The sequence below is a fragment of the Epinephelus fuscoguttatus genome, linkage group LG1, assembly GCF_011397635.1.
Source record: "Epinephelus fuscoguttatus linkage group LG1, E.fuscoguttatus.final_Chr_v1".
In the NCBI taxonomy this organism is placed as follows: domain Eukaryota; kingdom Metazoa; phylum Chordata; class Actinopteri; order Perciformes; family Serranidae; genus Epinephelus; species Epinephelus fuscoguttatus.
This window is the reverse complement of record NC_064752.1, coordinates 43614440-43631936: the sequence shown is the minus strand read 5'-3', so window position 1 is coordinate 43631936 and position 17497 is coordinate 43614440. Positions and strand designations below refer to the sequence as shown.

The window sequence follows — 17497 nt, the reverse complement described above, 5'->3', positions numbered from 1 at the left end:
CATCACTTAATGCCACTGTCTGATTTCCAGCCTTGCTGCCCCTGGAAAAATAAACTTTTTTCCCCACTGGCTACCTGTTGTACATCCCACCACCCATGGCAGCTCTTCTTCTCTGACACTTAAATAAAAGTACAACAGAAGACCCCACACAATGCAGGACAACAAAATGTTGTTTTTTTTCCTTAACTGTATTACTAACAGTCAAAAGACAATGTAATGTCATGGGGGAGTAACCTATCATCATTGTCTATTTTTGATTAGTAACTTGAAAAGTGTTTAATCCATGCAGTGAGGTTATGTGCATGGTTTTCTGCAGCAGTGTGTTTTCAGTTTTATTCCGGGATTGACAAATGACCATAGGATGTCCATGTAAAAAATGTGATGCATGATAACAAAAGAATAAAATCAGATCTAAAAGTAAGAAAGTCTTTCCAGAGCAACTAGTGTGAGCAAAAGATATGATTTAGATATATGAGGGTGATATGAGGTGCTTCTTGAGGAGATGATTTAAAAGCTTACAACCACAGAAAGGGAGTGACTCTGCTGTTCGGATCAGAGCGCTGTAACCATTTGGGAGCTGGAAGGAAGGAACAAGAGCGAACAAGTGATGACTTGGCTTTTTGTAGCAAAGCTTGTACTTTAATGCAGAGCAGGGTGGGGGTGGTGTGTTGTGAAGGGCTGGAGCAACAGGCCTGGAAGTACGGGGGTGCAGATCCCTTCAAAAGCTGGTATGCCAGCTCTGGGCTTTGAATATGATATGAGCAGGCTACAGACAGCCAGGCATTTTGGTCTGGTCTGAATGAGTCGACAGGGGCTGAAGGGAATACTTTGACAGAGTGGCTGAAGCCCAGACAGAAAATGACTAAAACTTGAATATCATACATTTTCATACACCAAATATTAAGTGCATTTGCTTGTCTGTTGATCTAAGGTAACACACGTTGTCTATGAGCAGTTCAATGACAATGGGGGTCAAGACAAGACTTCATAGTATTCTTCCCTCCACTGGCTCCTTCCCTTCTTTTCTGCTGCGTTTTTTTCCAACACCGTTAGAGAAGATATCACAGTAGATCACATTCTAGAGCGTAAACCTTTTATGAAACTTGAGCGCAGGTTTGAGCTGGATCCACAAACGTGTCTAATCCGCCTGGACCATTATTCTACCTGACACCTTAATCTGCCACAAGAGAAACACTAGTGCTAAGAATATACAGTGTTCAGCCCCAGCGGCGATACAGAGACAAAGCCAGTCTGAGTCCTCAACCTGTTTATCCAGTCTCCACTAATGCCCTGTTTTCACAGGTGGGAAAAGACACAAAATCCCACAGGAAGTCTTAATTATGCCACCTAGAAAAAGGACCAACCTTGAAGCTTGGCAGGTGTGCCAGATACCAAGTCACAGGCTCAGATGGAGCAATATGTCAAGCCTGAGAATGCTACATCAGTATCTGTTACCAGTTTCCTAAACAAAGGGGTAGTATAATAACAAAAGATGGTGAGTGACAGTTTTCTCTACATGGCTGAAAAGTTTCATTAAGTTTAATCCCACCTGACAGGGCTCCCATGGTGACTGCCATGCTTTCCAGCTACTACAGTGACAGTCAAACTTTGCCCTGGCAGTTTTTGTGATTACAGGAAATATCGAATCGGTCTCACTCTGAAGTCGTCAAATACTGGTGCTTGGGCAGTGACTTCCGGCGTCAGACACCAACAAAAAAAAAGCCATCCTTTCACGTCAGCATGATACGGCCTATCGCTGATATTCTATAACGGCACCCGGCAGCATCAGGTTGAAACATAGCCACACATCATCGTAAGTTAAGGGGCTGAAAGTCCAAATGGAGTAGGCGGGAGGGTTGATGGATGGGTCCAACAACCACGACTTTCCCATATGAAGCCAAACTCTGTCCTTTTTTCCTCAACTTGAGCACATGCATGTGTTGGCTAAACTTAACCATATGCGTTTGTTGTTGAAGGAAAAAAACATCAATTGATAGTGTTGTATCAACGTAGTGCATTTATTTTGAAAGAGACTGTATGCAAACTGTACATTTCCTGTGAAACTGAAGTGTACTTTAAAAACAGGCAGTGCATGTAACAGGCAGAACTTGACACGGTGCCCCAGGACATCAATGACCAACACATCCAGGGTACCTTGCATGTCGTATCTTGACGTGGAAAGTCCATGACCAAACGTTGATATGTGACAAGGTCAGAGTGAGAATGTGTTGGAAATAACCAAGTACTGTCTTATAGCCTCATGTGGAATCAATCACAGCTTCAATATGTTTGCCTATATTCTGTACGGACATACAAAGTTCAAAATACTTTTTTCTGTGTACATACTCTGGTGCATACACCTGCATCAATTTTTTTTACACTTTGTTTTTTGTGTATTTGTCCTTTGCCTTGGCCAAAGCTTTTTATATTGTCATAGGAGCATTTTGAGAGCAGCTTCTCAGCAAATGTGGTATGGAAACTATTTTTTTAATCACATTAGGACTCCTTTGGTGTTTTTTTTTTTTGATTTGGTTGTTTGAGTCAAACAGCTAACATGCAGGTCAGATCACAGGTGTTGGATGATAAATAAATGTAAATAATAATAATAATAATAATTTAATGTTTTACCATTAAATGCTCTGACTGCTGACTTTATGTGTTGGCTCTGTCCTCTGCGCCACATATAATATGAGAGCCTCTTCAATCAGGTGTGTTACTAACAGGCACATTAACTGTGGATATGTGCTGCTCAGTATTACAAGAATAAGCAAAAAAATATTCACTTGAATTGTATTACCTGAGTTACCTTTGGTTTAAAATATATTATTTCCACATGTATTCGGTGGCTCAAAATTATCACTTAGTTGTGCTGCCCAACCGAATTATTTAAAAAACTGCATGGTTATTACAGGATTTTTGAGTTTCAGGTTTGGCCGTGGATCCTTAGTCAATGGGTCCGGTCTTGTTGTGGAACTAATTGATCATATGTGCCGGTGGCCAGGTGGGTGCAGTATTGCATGTCGCGGTGCAGTTTTGGGTCTTGAAAATCAGACCCATGCAGGACAAGATGAGCTAATCGTCCTCCTACTGCCAACACTGTGTGAAACTGTGTAAGAAGATGCCATTGGAGTGTCGGTTGAATATCTACCTTAAAACTAACTTCACAGTGGCACTGTGCTGCTCTGTCCTGTCAGTATCTTTTTTACACTGAGACATTATCAATTATAAATCTGTTTTTTACTGAAGGATGACTGTCTATAAAACAGACGTGTAGCCTCAGAGCTTATGAAAACTGTCAGTTGCGTGAATCCTACATTCAATGTGTGACAGTCGGCATGGGTGCAGATCCCGGGGGGGATGGGGGGGACATGTCCCCCCCAAATTCTGAAAAACACAAATTGTCCCCCCAATTCTAAATAGCTTAAATGATTGAAATTGAACAAATGTATACAGTATTCCTATATACTGGGAGAAAGGGAAGATGATGAGGAGAAATGGGAATCCGTGAGAGGCGAGAGATGAGAACGTGAGTGGACATAACATGCCTGAGACCCTGAAACTAGAAGTAGCATTAACTAACAGCGAAGCAGTGAAAAGGAGGGTGATGGCTGGTTCCATGTACTACTGGCTGTTTAAGAGAAATAAACAGTAAAGGTAAGCATATGATTCTCTTTGTAGTGCTTTTTGAATGACTTGGTGATGGTGATGAGCCTCTATGAAATCGTGAAATATGCTGGCAATCTCAAGCGCTCTGTGGGCATGATTTGCACGCGTGCAATTAAAAAAAATCACAACTGATTGTGTCCCCCCCCAAACTTGTCATCAGATCTGCACCCATGACAATCGGTAACTGTACCCAATCAGGTGCACCGGAGCATGTACAGTTGGGAACTATGTGAACGGCTCAAATTTAACGTACACTGCTGCATATATGCAGATGGTATTTCAAGTCATAACATTAAAAACATAATAACTGCACCAGCTCCACTTTGTTTGTAACTGTTGCTGTATTTCTGTAATGTTGGCCATAATGTCAAGTTAGGGAAAAAAGGGCAATTGTAGGTCTAGAAATAAAAACACATGGGAGGAGATGTTGCAGCGGTGCGGAGAAGGTGATTCACAGAATCTGGACAATTTGGCTGGCATTTTCCAGTCTGGTGAGGAGAAGGTGGGGGGGCGGGGGTAACAGATGCAACAACATGCCTGTGAAAGTCAAGACGGACAGACAACACTGGGTCCTCAGTCTTTTCGAGAGACGATCTTGGTTTCATCGGAGGCGAGGCACTGACAGAGCCCGTAACCTGACTCAGGAGGTTGTTCCACAGGTGAAACCCTGACCAAAGAGGGAACACCACGCTCTCAACAAAACATATCCCTCTTTCTGCAGATGCTAAAAGAGAGCAGGTCTTTCATGCCAGGAATCCCAAACACCCCAGGCCCCTGCATTTACTGCCTTTCCCATGCCAGGGGAAGAGGAATGAGTGGGAGAGGGAAGACAGACAGAACTGCAGCAGGAAACCGAGCATTCAAAGATGAGTTAGACTATATTTAGACGCCACTCTGTCACCTTCAGTTTCCCCTGCCCACAACAATCCCCTGGAGATGCAGAAGAGCCTTGTTACCTGCAAACACTTCTGCACCTGCACACATGCAATCCATCCAGCAGCTATTGGCCAGATGTTGGAGAATTAGGAGAAAAGCACAGATGCTAGTTTCTCTTTTATCAGACATTAGGACCACCCAAACTGCCTGTGATACACTTTACAACCTTGTGGCCATATGGAATGAGAATCAAGTAGAGCAAGGTGTCAAGTGCCTATATTCTATAACACTCAAACACAATGACTTGATTCATCGGCCATCATAAAGAAAGAGTTGTGTGTGTTTAACAACCATGGGAAGGAGAGAATAAAACAGATATTCCATCAGTGCTGGGTGGGAGGCGCAGACAGTGTTAATGGTTGGCTGACACAGCTATGAGATGACACTGTGACCGCGATTTCATTTGCAGAGGGAAGCTGGCACCATCAGAGACAGACACGAGATTACTGCTGGATTCAGGGGCAATGTGCTGAAAGGTGCCAACATACTCATCCTTTTTTTGAGGAATATCACACGTCTATCCCACACATACACCTGACAAGGAGAGGGGTGAGAATAGGAGCAGTGCTGCCGTCTATAATAATGAGGCACACGGCTGACAGATTTTACAGTTTAGGTAAATTGCAAAGCTTTATGGAGACGAATTTGTACCACATTCAATTACATTCATGCACTTCACACATAACATTGCTTTTAATCATTGTTGTGTATAAAGCACGCTCATATGAACTGCAAAAAAATGTATGTTGATTATTCTCTGTACCAAAAAGCAGAGTGGAGGTTTGCTTTCAAAAGCAATCCGTGCAGAATTTGTGTCAGAACTGTCTGAAACTCACATTGAAACACCATCCAAACAAATGTATTGAATTCCAATGGTGTCTTGCTTTAAATGTGACCACACACCAAAGTGCACCGCTGTCACTCTCATCTTCATTGCATTCCAATGCAAACAATGTACCGATTGGTCTGGAAATAAAATGCAATCATGGTCCCATCATTCATCCACAAAATAGGGGACATAGTTTATGTCACAGGCTCACACGCAGATAGCTAATCCATACCTGTCAACCTGAGACTATTGGACATATACGTGTTTAACGATTACCTCTGACTAGATAATCATCCATGCCTTGAGCTTGGACAAAGACTGCAGTCAGTAGGCCTGTCACAATGACTACTTATGTTTGACAATTTATTGTACCAGAAATAATTTTGCTAAAGAATACTATTGTCATTTTGAAACCATTTGATGCTGCTGATATAATGATAATATAATACCATAACAGACACAGGAAGAATATTCAGACATTGGAATTGGAATATGAAAAGAAAATTTACATAACCCAATTTTTTTTTTTAAAGTCATAAACATATTTTAATATATACAATAGTAGCCCAAAGTTACTCAGTTTGAGACTTTATACAAAATTTGTGAGATGCCTCCTGTGACAAATGGACATGCTTAGCAAAGCACCTGGAGCACCGCCATTACCTCCACAATCCGGTCAGTGTGCTGCAGTCGGCTTGGGAGCTGGACGGTTTGCTGGTGGATTTACGGAGTGGAGGATGAAGTTAGTGGAGGGTGAAACTACAAACGATGCAATTTTTGGCTCGTCGCCAGGGGTTAGCAAGCTAACAACTACCAGGACTGTGCTTCCTCCATTCCAAAAGTGCAGCTGCAGGCTACCAGTGTTATCTTGGGAGTTGTTGTTTTTCTTCAGACTGGCGCAAGTAGGTGTATATTCTGGCGTAATGTCGGCTAAACAGTTGTTAACTTGTTTATGTAAACAGACACATAAACACAACCGTTAATATGGAGGTCAGCAAAATGATCAAGGTCATATGTCGTACCTCCACAATTATCGTGATAGGACCAGCAGCTGGTCAGCAATGACATTTCATTTTATCATGACTGTTGCATGATTTTCCTTAAAATGCAATGAAGAATAGACAGCTTGAGTTCTACAACCATGTGCTCAGCAGTTAGCTTTGTCAAGGAGATAAATGCATTTCAAGGCTTCAGTCCTGACATGACTTCAGCATCTTATTCTTTGAAAACAAATCCCCTGAAATTGGATTTTCTGGACTAAGAAACTAATAAACAAGTAAAGGTCGTGTGAAATTGTTCCACAGTGATGCATGGATTAAATGTGACACAAATTCCATAAAGTTTGTGGGGCTGCTGTTGGGTTCTCCCAGATACAAACACACACACCTCTACACACATTAGGAAGAAGGGATAGCAAGTCTTAAGTCATGTGCACCACAGTGAAGGATTAACACTGCTTCTGGAACGCTGGGCTCAGACAAGACCTCACGCCATAGCCTCCTTTTGCTTCAACATGCACTGTCTTCTCTGCAACAACTTTATCAAATTTCAAATGTTTCACACAGTTAAGGATGGCTTCTAGCCAACCACCTAACAATAAAGTGACACTCTTGACAGCTGGATCGCAGCAGAGTGCAAGTTGTGCCGGAGCAAGCTGCGTTTGCACTTAAACCGCCGTCACCACCCTGCCGACTGTGTTCAATGGTTAACCACGGTGCTACAAATGACTGCTGTGTGCCTGCTGAGGGAGAAGAGAGTTTTACACTAAATATAACCTGGCTTAGCTGCTGCTGAGAGAAGCTGAGGTCTGGGACATGGCCAGAGTAATAGTGGTTTTCAATGCTTTGTCAGTCATTACTACACTGCCGTGGGGATATATGGACTCAGGCCTCGCAAACAGTAATTAGAGATCACAGCCGAACATCAGCAGTGGTGCCAGACTACTGGGGCAGTGGTTTCGTGGCTTCTGCATGTGGTTCAACAATACTGCAATATTACAGTTAGGGTGAAGGCTTGCCAACGTGCTTGAGGTATCCTGCAAATTGGACGGTGGCTAAACAGGAAGCTATGAGTGACGATCACCTTGAGCAAATATACAAGTCATGTTGCATTTACTTTAGCAAACAGGGGGCCTGGATCTGGATGCAAATATGCCAAAGACACCACATTGTAGTTTTCATTCAAACACTCAATATTGAGCAAACACTCAAAACTGCATCCTGTCAGAGCCAATCAGGTCAGCACTGATAACAGGGTCATAGAATTCTGACCACTAATGTGTACCTCTGGAGCGCAGAGAAGAAAGTGACCACTGGAATGAAGTATGTGAACAGCAGTAATAACAGTTTAAACATTTACTAGTAGAAGTGACAGGGCGGCAGTAATGGGGCAAGCCCAGAGATGAACTGATAGCAAACAGTTGACTTATCAAAACAACTACCTCACTGTATGAATATACTCTTAAGCTGCTTTTTAGCTCACACTTTCAGATTTAATCCTCATCTGTTGTTATTCCTGGGCATTAAAAGGCAAAAAGTCGTAGGTCCTGCATAACAAGGGCTGACACATACCAGAATGCTTGGCGTTTAACCCCAAGTGGAGGTTTCTAACCCTCTATGCTGCCACCCACTCACACAAATGCACTCACACACACTCGCACCCAATATAGTCTAAAGACTCTGCTGAGGAGTAAAAATAGGAGCCTGGTGTTAGCCCTTCGCAGGAGGGCGTGCAGATGAGAAATATCTGGAATAATGACGAGCCAGAGCGGCTTCCTTTTACTGCCACCTGGCCCGGCAGCGGTTGTGGCAAAGTTGACCCACATTCTGGTGTCGTCCGTGTTGATTTGGCCTTCAGTTGGAAGAGGAGGGGGAGTGTGTGGGCTGTAATCCTTATGATGTTATGGTATTAAAGGTCCTTTGTACTGACAGACCATAATTCCATTGCTATAGTTGTCAAAGCAGCCGTTTCAAATTTCATTAACACCAACTGAGAAAATGTGAGAGATGTTAATTCTCACATGGTCTTTGTGTTGCAAGACATGGCTCCGCCCTCAGCTGTAGATTACGTCTGCGTGGCTTTTCAAAGGAAAAATTTACAATCGCAGGGATACTTGACCATGTGTCTCTGTTTATTCTGAACCAATGTTTACCTGCTGTCTGTTTATCTAAGCACACTGAAAAAAAGCCTTGTTTAGAGATCTCTAAAATGTCACTAAAGGCTTTTAGTTGCCAGTTACATCTTTCATGTAAACAACTGCATATAAAGCAGGGACAGCACCCTGATCCAGTTCTATGGACTGTAGTAAATAATGTTTTGTGAGTGAGTGAAGTTGTGGCAGCCCAGAGAGGCAGAGGTTAAGTGTGGTATAAGGCCTGAAATAGCGCAGCCATAAGCATGGATTTAGATTGGGATCTTCTTAATGCATGAACTCAAATATGTCATTGGGGGAATGTGGGCCAACAGCAGTAATGTAACACTCTTTGCAAAACATGGCATAGCAAAACTTCCCTCAGGAGAGCTCTGTCCATTCACAAACTGCTGTCTTTTCTGTACCTCACAGTGTGATACAAAAGCAAGAATCTATAAAAAACTGCACGTATAAATCAGTCAACCTCTTAATGGACTTACACTACAAAGGCACTTGCATGACTTAGGAGTGTCACAGAGAGGCGATGCTCTCACTCAGTCCTTTCACATGTTAATTCAGTATTTCACCTCAGTGATGGACAGCTTGAAAACATGGGCTGATTTGGCGGCACTAATTTTGAACAGAATTAAATCCGGGATGGCTTTACTTTACTATACTACCACTCCACTCCTGCACGCAAAGAACAATAAAGCACACATATTTCAACACCTCCAGAGAACTCTCATAACTGAGTAAAATTTCATATGTCAGATTGTGATCATTTCCGCCCAAAAAAAATCACATTTTTGTATTAAATGTTGCCGGTTGGCAAAAAAATGCTACTACAACGACTAATCGATTAATCAATTAGTCGTTTAGTCAGCGTCAGAAAAGTTTTTTGATAATGGATTAGTCATCTTAGTAATTTTTCAAGCAAACTTGCCAAACAAGAATTTTATGCTTTGTTTGTAATACATTACAGTAAATTGAATATATTTAGATTTTGACCTAATGGTTAAAGGCAAAAATGCAGTCTGAATATATCACCTTGAGCTGTTGGACTAGCTAACTAACCAGTTATTAAAAAAAAAGGCATAAAAAGTCTAAAAATCCTTAGTTCCAGCCATAAATGAAGTACATTTATGAAAAAAGTTATGACTGTGTCCCCAAACACTGGACTATACATCCAAACACCTTAAGATCACCCCTCACTTTCCAACTAGCCCAAAGTATTCTTAAACTTCATGCCAGGAGTCCCTTTGGATGTGTGTTAACCAGTGGTGTAGTGGTGGTTCATGAGGTGAGTGTACTTCAAGGTAGATGAGTAGGTTATTTAGGAGGAAGCTGGTAAATGCTACGATATATTCATATATTCTAATGGCTTTTGGCTAACAGGTAGGTATACCTGCTTATACCCTCCAATATATCTTTATATATCCTTAACTCCAACTAGCAGATTCTCAGCAGTTCTAGGTCGACCATTTGACATGATTCGTCTCTTGGGGGTTTCTGGCGACAGCAGTCTTGTCTCAGCTAACCTTAAAATCTCAACTGATTATGCACGGCGGATTTGCTTTGCTCCCTCTTCCCATTCTAACGCAACACTCAGTTCTCATCTGACATTGATTACATTCATTTGCTGTCTGAACTGACGCAGACTTCTTTCTTTTTGCTCACTCAGACTACCAGCGCAGAAAACATGATAAGCCTGAACAAAGTCTACTTCCAAGGTTTATCCCTCAAAGACTCTACAAACAATCTCATTGAAATGTGTATCAGTAGATGCATTTTTCACCTTATATCTTCCGAATACTTTAGGACTCAATACCACAGAGGGTGTTCTCCGTGTCATAAAAGCTGTGCACACTACATGAAGCCACAGCAAAGCAATTAGGTGCCATGATTTACTCTACCTGCTTTAATGGGGAAGTTAGGGCCTCCCAGATGGAGGTTATGGTTCTGAACCTCACTCCTTAGCTACCGAGTTAATCAGTTTGAAACATGTGGTTAGCTCCATGCTGAGAGAAACACTCAGCTTTATGGGTGCAATTTAAGTTTTTCTTCACAGTGTGACACGCTGCCATAATGATCAATAATTATAAACAGGGGGACTGATAATTAACACATTCTTTCCCTCAGTCTCACATTAAAAAAACCTGCATATCGTCCACACTTGTCATCATGCTGCGTTCCATTAAAGTTGCTGCTCAGAGGCAAACAGCTCGACAAAAAACTTAACACATCATGATGCATCAGGGGAAGTGCAGCCAGCTTGCCAAGGTAAGGACTACATGGGCCTCTCAAAAAGCAATTAAGGAAGAGAGAGTCATAATATTGAATAGAGTGGGGGGTGCATTCCTCCGAGAGAGGCAGCAGCAGTAGACTGTGAAATTCGTATTGACTGGAGAGGCAAACACACGCAGGTAAGCAGGAGAGCCGAGCTTTTTCCACTTTGCTTGTCAGCCAAAGAATAGTCCGCTGCTTTCAGATATATTTTCTGGTGAGTTCAGCCATCCAAAGATGCATCTATACAAAAGCAGCCGACGAGTCTGCTCACAGAAAATCCTATAGAGCAAAACACAATTTACACAGCTCTCTGAAGGACAACACAGCGTTTGTGCAAAGAAGTGACTTAAATGATATTTGGAAAATGAAAAAAACTGCTGAGCTATGGATGTGCGTGCACTGATGTGGTAAATCCTACTTGATTAAAGCAGGAAAAACGCCTTCGACAATGAACTGTGCCAGTCCACTTAATTAAGTCAACTTGTACAAGGGGGAGCGCTGGGAAATGGAAAGCAAAGCAAACAGGGGCGCTGCTCGCTCCCTCGGCTTCTTTCTGGATGCTAATCAAAGGCTTGATCTCCGGGCAGGACAGGCCTCAGGGACGTCGCTCTGCTCGGCTGATCCTGGCAATTTGCTCTTGATAATACCCTCTCTCTCACTCTGCACCCCTCACAACCTGGCAACCCCATCTCACCTAATCTGTACGGCCGCTGGAACGCACAAACACCCCCCCCTAAAGTCTGCCTCACCAGGGAATAATCACATAATGGCCGTAGAGTTATTACATGCTCCTTATTATCCCATCTCTCTTTGTGCCTCCACTTTAGGGATTCCACAATAAAAATGATTGAAGATAAAGACGCTGAGTTTGATTATCTAAAACAATAATCATGTATATTGTTTCAAAATGAGTACAAACACAATATCTTCAGTACGTGCATCTGCTCAGCCGTTGTTTGCATTTTTAATTGTTTGTACACAGCAAGCCGGTGGAAGCATCTGGTGGTTATTACAACGCCTGGAGGTCTGAGGAGGGGGCAGCAAATTCAAACTGCATGATTTGTTTGCGGTGTGCTTTGCGGTGCAACATGAGAGTCTGGTGATGCTGTAAGTTCTTCCTCTGCTAAAACCCTCAGCACTTATCAAAGCCACAATCGCCCCGATTACACAACTGTCAAGTCATCAGTCATACGATGAGCAAACACATGGACAGACTTAAAGAAACCAACATGGAATTAGAAGAGTCGTTGCAAACCAGGGCATTTGAGAGGCAGGTGGGAGTAAGAGTTGAGGATGAGTTCAGGGTCCTACCTTTGAAGGAGATAAAGACGCGGGGTGCGGCCATTGGGTCATTGCTCACCAGGTTCCCGAGAGCGAAGCCGGACAGTGCCAGGAGCGCGTGGACCGTCCACAGACCGTCCAGCTGCATGGTGGACCAACCTCCTGCAGCACACACAGAGTGTTTTCCAAAAAAATCTCTGCAGGGACAAAAAACAAACACGTGAGAAGAGAAGCTGCTTTCTCAACTCTACGCTGCAAAAGAAGGTTTGCCACAATAAGTCTGCTTTATTAATTTATGTGACATGTCAAGTCAATTGCTCCCAAGGGCCCCATGATCCCTGCGAGTTTTGGCGATGCAGCACTGAGGTGTGGGGATTACACCCAGATCTCTGGGAGCTTCACAGAACTGATTAGTCCTGATGGAGAGGAGCCAGAGCTTTTAGAGATGTGTACACACTTCCATTTGGGAAGAATTATGTTTGTTTTTCAGAGTGTGTGTGTCTGTGTGACAAACTGATGGAAAGATCCTGCTGACTCTAGTGAGAGAAGCTTTTCTTCTGCTCCTCTCCACGCACCCAAAACACATTCCTACGTCATGACACCACACGTGCACGCTGGTCTGTAATTACAGCTTCACCTAATGCCAGGTTATACCACGTCCCCACGCTTACTGAAGAAAGACGCAAAACAAAGTTGTGATTGGTGCAATCTAAAATAAAATACTTAAAGGGGAATTTTGAACCTGGACCCTATTTTCCCATGTCTTTGTGTCAAGACAATTTTTGAAATTGGTCCAGTGCTGAGAGAGACCATTCTAGCCACTGCGGAACAGGCTGCAACATAATACTTGTTTTTGCCACTGATAGGCTCAGGTTGTTGTAAGGAAATATTTCAGAAAAAAACCTTGCAAAGAAATTAAATGTTTTTCCTTACCTAACACTGCTCTACTCAGCCTGTTTGTAAGTGTGTAACCAAGTCTTACTTAAGGAGAAGTGTCATTCTGAAATCTCACTGACTGATCTACATCGTCAAAATCACCTAAATATTCAGCCATGACAATGAAATTTTTTAGTTACTTAAGAGTAAGACACACTTTCTGTTAAGCTTGGGTGGTATCAATTTTTTCATACCTTCCTGAAATTTCACCCGGGTATACGCTATATGATGGTATTTTGCGCTATTTACCACCTACACCTTAATCAACGAGTTTGTTATCTTCCAGGAGCTTTTGTAGCTTTTCATTTCTAATGAATAAACAACATAAACTCATAAAATGTCAAGAAAGATATTGTTCTAACCTACTCCACCTATTTTTCTTATTAAACAGAGAAACACAACTGTACACATTCTGAAACCAAGTTTCTTTCTCAAACCAAGACTAGCTTAATTGCCCTGTTAACTCATCATTAAACACACTTCATTGAAACTCCACAGTAACAAAATAAATCTCACCGATATCGTCTTAGTTAGTCTCGTTAGTCATTTAGTTACGTAGTATACTGTTAAAACAATCACCAACACTGGTTTGTTTGAAGTAAGTCCTTAAATTACCAAGGTAGATTCACAAATGTGCTGTTTTCCCCATACCCTCTCTCTGATGTTACAGGCTTGCTGTTTGCAGTCCTGTGTTGTTATCCCCACCACTCGCTATGTTTTTCAACGCAGCTACCTGTTCCACCAGTAGAGACTGACCTCTGCTGGCACATGATGTGCACTACAGACACATAACCTCAATACACCACCTCTGATAAAACTCACATTTCCAGCATTGTTTGTCCTGCAAAAAGTTATCTCTCACAACAGATCAAAACTTGGTCACAATAACAAACAGTATCAGATCAGTAAACAGTATCAGATTAGTAAAAGATAAAGAAAAACATTTCATTTCTCTGTAGGGATTAGAGTTTCAACAGTATGAGATTTTTACAGTACACTAACCATATCAGAAAATATAGCAGTTTCACAGTAAACAGTATTTCAGAATTATAATTATCATCAGTTACAATGACCCCTAAAGCAATCAAAGTAGGTTTTTTGTTTGATTGAACAAACATTTTATTACTATAATTGAAACTTCAAAACAATTATTTTGATGGAAGCATGTGTAAGCAGTCTCCCTCCTTAACATAACTATAATAAAGATGAGTCTCCGTATACAGTTGCACTTTTTTCAGTACCACAGATAAGCAAATTTACACTGTATGATAACCATCAATTTTCATAGCACCTTAAAACTGGTACACTGCTGCAACTCTGGTAGGGATCCTTTCCATAATGTTGTCAGACACTTACAACAAGCTGAGCCTGTCAGTAGCAAAAACAAGCTCTTTAATGGACATAAATTGACGGTGCACAATTGCCTGCAGGAATTACATTGCAGCTTGTTTAGCTGCTGTGGCTGGAGTGGCCACACAATACTGGACCAATTTCAAAAATCAGACACAAAAACGCAAGAAAATAGGGTGCAGGTTGAAAAATACTTAAGTTTTCCTTTAACTTCCTGCTAAAAGGCTTGCTGAAGGGGTTACAAATGATGACAGGCTCAAACACTAACTGCAACAATTTAACAAGTCTTCCAAACAATGCAGTGGTGATCTACAATTAAGTCTCCGGTTAATGACTGATAGACACCAGGGAGCAAACACAATGTTCCACACATCTGTCACAAATCACCAGAAAGACTCGTAGAACAGGCTACCTCTTGCCCTTGGCCATTCTCCATCAAATCCACTCTTGGTCCATTTAATCATCTCTACCATGTTGCCACTTGCCTTTTCATGAGGTTGGATGAAACTTTTTTTCACCACGCTCTGTTCCTAAAACAGCAACCTGACCTCACTGGTTGGACACAAAGCGCTTTTCCCCAACTGAACATTTGGAAATGGGCTCCATATCAAACACACCTTCGGAGACGCGAGCAGAGCCAAAGAGTCCTCAGACCGGTTGGCTAAAGTGGATTTATGAGTATAACCCAGCTGTTTAAACCTCGGCTGTTTACTGACAATTTGTTAACCATACAGCTGTTTATTCTGAGACACAGGCCAAGTCCTTCACACAAGCAGTTGAAATCAAACAAGGCACTGCTCACAAATGACACTATGGAGACTGAGAGTCCACTCATATACCATAAAGATAAATACATCTACTCTCCTGCAGTCATTTTCAGTCGTAAAATGAATACATACGTTTACAAATGGACCGTTTGTGGAAACATATAATCATTTTAAAACCATCAATCATCCAAAGTGCTTCAGACCTACAGAAAATATCCCATGCACTGATTCTCTTTTCACTGTGTCTACAAGCTATTAAATGCCACATGTTGGACAAATGTACTGCAACCATTACAACTTATAAAGACAGTAAAAGACAAAAGCTATTAACCACAAGTCAGGTCAGTGGCAACACACCCCTCCTCCTGAATCCTGCTGCTGTATTCAGTGGACAATAAACAGTAATAAACAATATGGATGCTAAAAATGTGGCAATAAAAACAATATCAAACTTTATTTAAAAGAAAAAAAATCACAATTTTCTTCAATAATGAAGAATACAAAATGTATGCCAAAAAAATGTTCAGTGTTGCTGAATGATATAGACTGAAATCTGTGTGTAACAGACTGGCAGCCTTGGCTACACATGGACGACAGAACTGTAAACAGTCTGGTGTGGTATTAGAGCGCACGGTAAACTGAAGAGCAGTTCAATAAATAGTAATAATGATTCATGTCAGAATTAAGGTTGGGATCTATCGGGATTTTAAATCATTATTTCTGATTATTTATGTTTATAGGAGAAAACAGTCATTGGAGCAAATAACACATTTAGAAATTAAAAAAAGCGCGCATCTGCGGACAGGTAAGCTTTTTAATTTATTTGTTACCATCAATAGTAAAGCAGGTTAAATAGAAAATAATAAGCAAAAAGCAACAGCACGAAAAGGCTCACCTTATTGTTGCAGCTCTCCGAATATAACTTCAGATCCAACCTTCCAAGTCATTGAACAAATCAATTCCAACAGATCGGTCACTTTCGTCTCCAAGTTGAAATCAATAACAATAGAAAATCCCCGTGCTGCTGCTGCTGCTGCTGCTGCTGGACGGTCCCTGCTCAGGAGGGCAGTCTGTACCTGTGTGCACACTGCGTGGTTATTGGCCCCGGAGTTGTCAGCGCACAATAAGAAAATGACAGTCCTTTTTTTTAATAAAGGGAGAGAAATGTTTCTCTAATTCAATCTTGTGCGAGACCGCGAGGCGAGGAGATACTGTCGGCGCAAGACCACAATCGACATCTCGTGGGAAAAAAAGCAGTTGGAAACAAAGTCCCTGTGGTGTAGAGAGGTCCAGGCACGCAGCGTGTGCTCCTCAGGAAAGTTGGGCGCTCCTGACTGTAGGGAGGCAGGGCGCGAGCAGGTGGATGCAGAGGCCCATTTGCCTTAAACACACCCACAGGGCGGGCAGCGCTGAGCCGAGCCGCCCATCAGCCGGCCGGCCGGGGGGAGACGTGATTTACTGCCGTACCACTGTCTACTGTCAGAGAAGAAAGAGAGGGGAAGAATGGACGCTGCTCTTCCATATACTTAGGTTTTATTACTGTCATTATTTTTTATACACTAAATAATCTTTATTAGTAGTACTTTGACTTTATTGTGACACGTGCAAAAAGTGGTAAGGCGCCCTTTACAGGGTTATAAGGTGTAACTTAATTAATGGTTAATAATTCATTTGTTTTATATATCGGTTATAAAACACTGATAAGGACAGGTTGCCACGTTGTTAATAACAATCCATTGCTTTGTAATTATCAGAGGTGAGGACTTTTGTCATATGACTTGGACTGAGTCAGACTCCAGTCACAAGTTTGATGACTTCAGACTCCACTTCACAAAAAGGACTTGCACCTCGACCTAGACTTAAATACCAATGACCTGTGACTTCACAATGACTTGGAATCTTTTGACTTGAAAATACTTGATACCGTGCGAGCCATTTTGGAAAGATAAAGTTGAAGACATTTTTTATTAATATGTGATGAGTTACACAAGAAGTCAGGATGCAGTCATTCACATTTAATTCTGTTGTGATGCTGGTTCACAGCGCTATATGAAAGTGCAATATCAGCACTACTTTTTTTCTGATTAAGTTCAGTCATTATTAACAAACTTGTTTGTAACAACAACAACAACAACAAAAATGTTTGAAAAGCAATCGGGATTTTTGTAAATTCAAGATATTATTATTCTGATGTTAAAATGGCATTAAATTTGGTAGGGAATACATTATGACTTGTTTAGGACACAAAACTCAACGTTAAGGATTTGGGACTTGACTTGAGACTTTTCAGTCTGGAATTGGGACTCGAGTCAGGAC

The 17497-nt window shown here is 41.7% G+C and overlaps 1 protein-coding gene across 4 annotated transcripts in view; it reads right to left on the bottom strand.

The window, feature by feature from the left end:
• LOC125891994 (semaphorin-3F-like) overlaps positions 1–16515 on the bottom strand; it is an 85698-nt gene extending 69183 nt beyond the window's left edge. For all 4 annotated transcript variants that reach the window (XM_049581692.1, XM_049581682.1, XM_049581709.1 and 1 more), the window contains exons 1-2: positions 16077–16515; positions 12159–12325 (exon numbers count right to left, since the gene is read on the bottom strand). In XM_049581692.1, the coding sequence (XP_049437649.1) occupies positions 12159–12276 (118 nt within the window). In that variant the 5' untranslated portion in view covers positions 12277–12325; positions 16077–16515. The remainder of the gene's footprint in view (positions 1–12158; positions 12326–16076) is intronic.
• Positions 16516–17497: the final 982 nt, after the last annotated feature.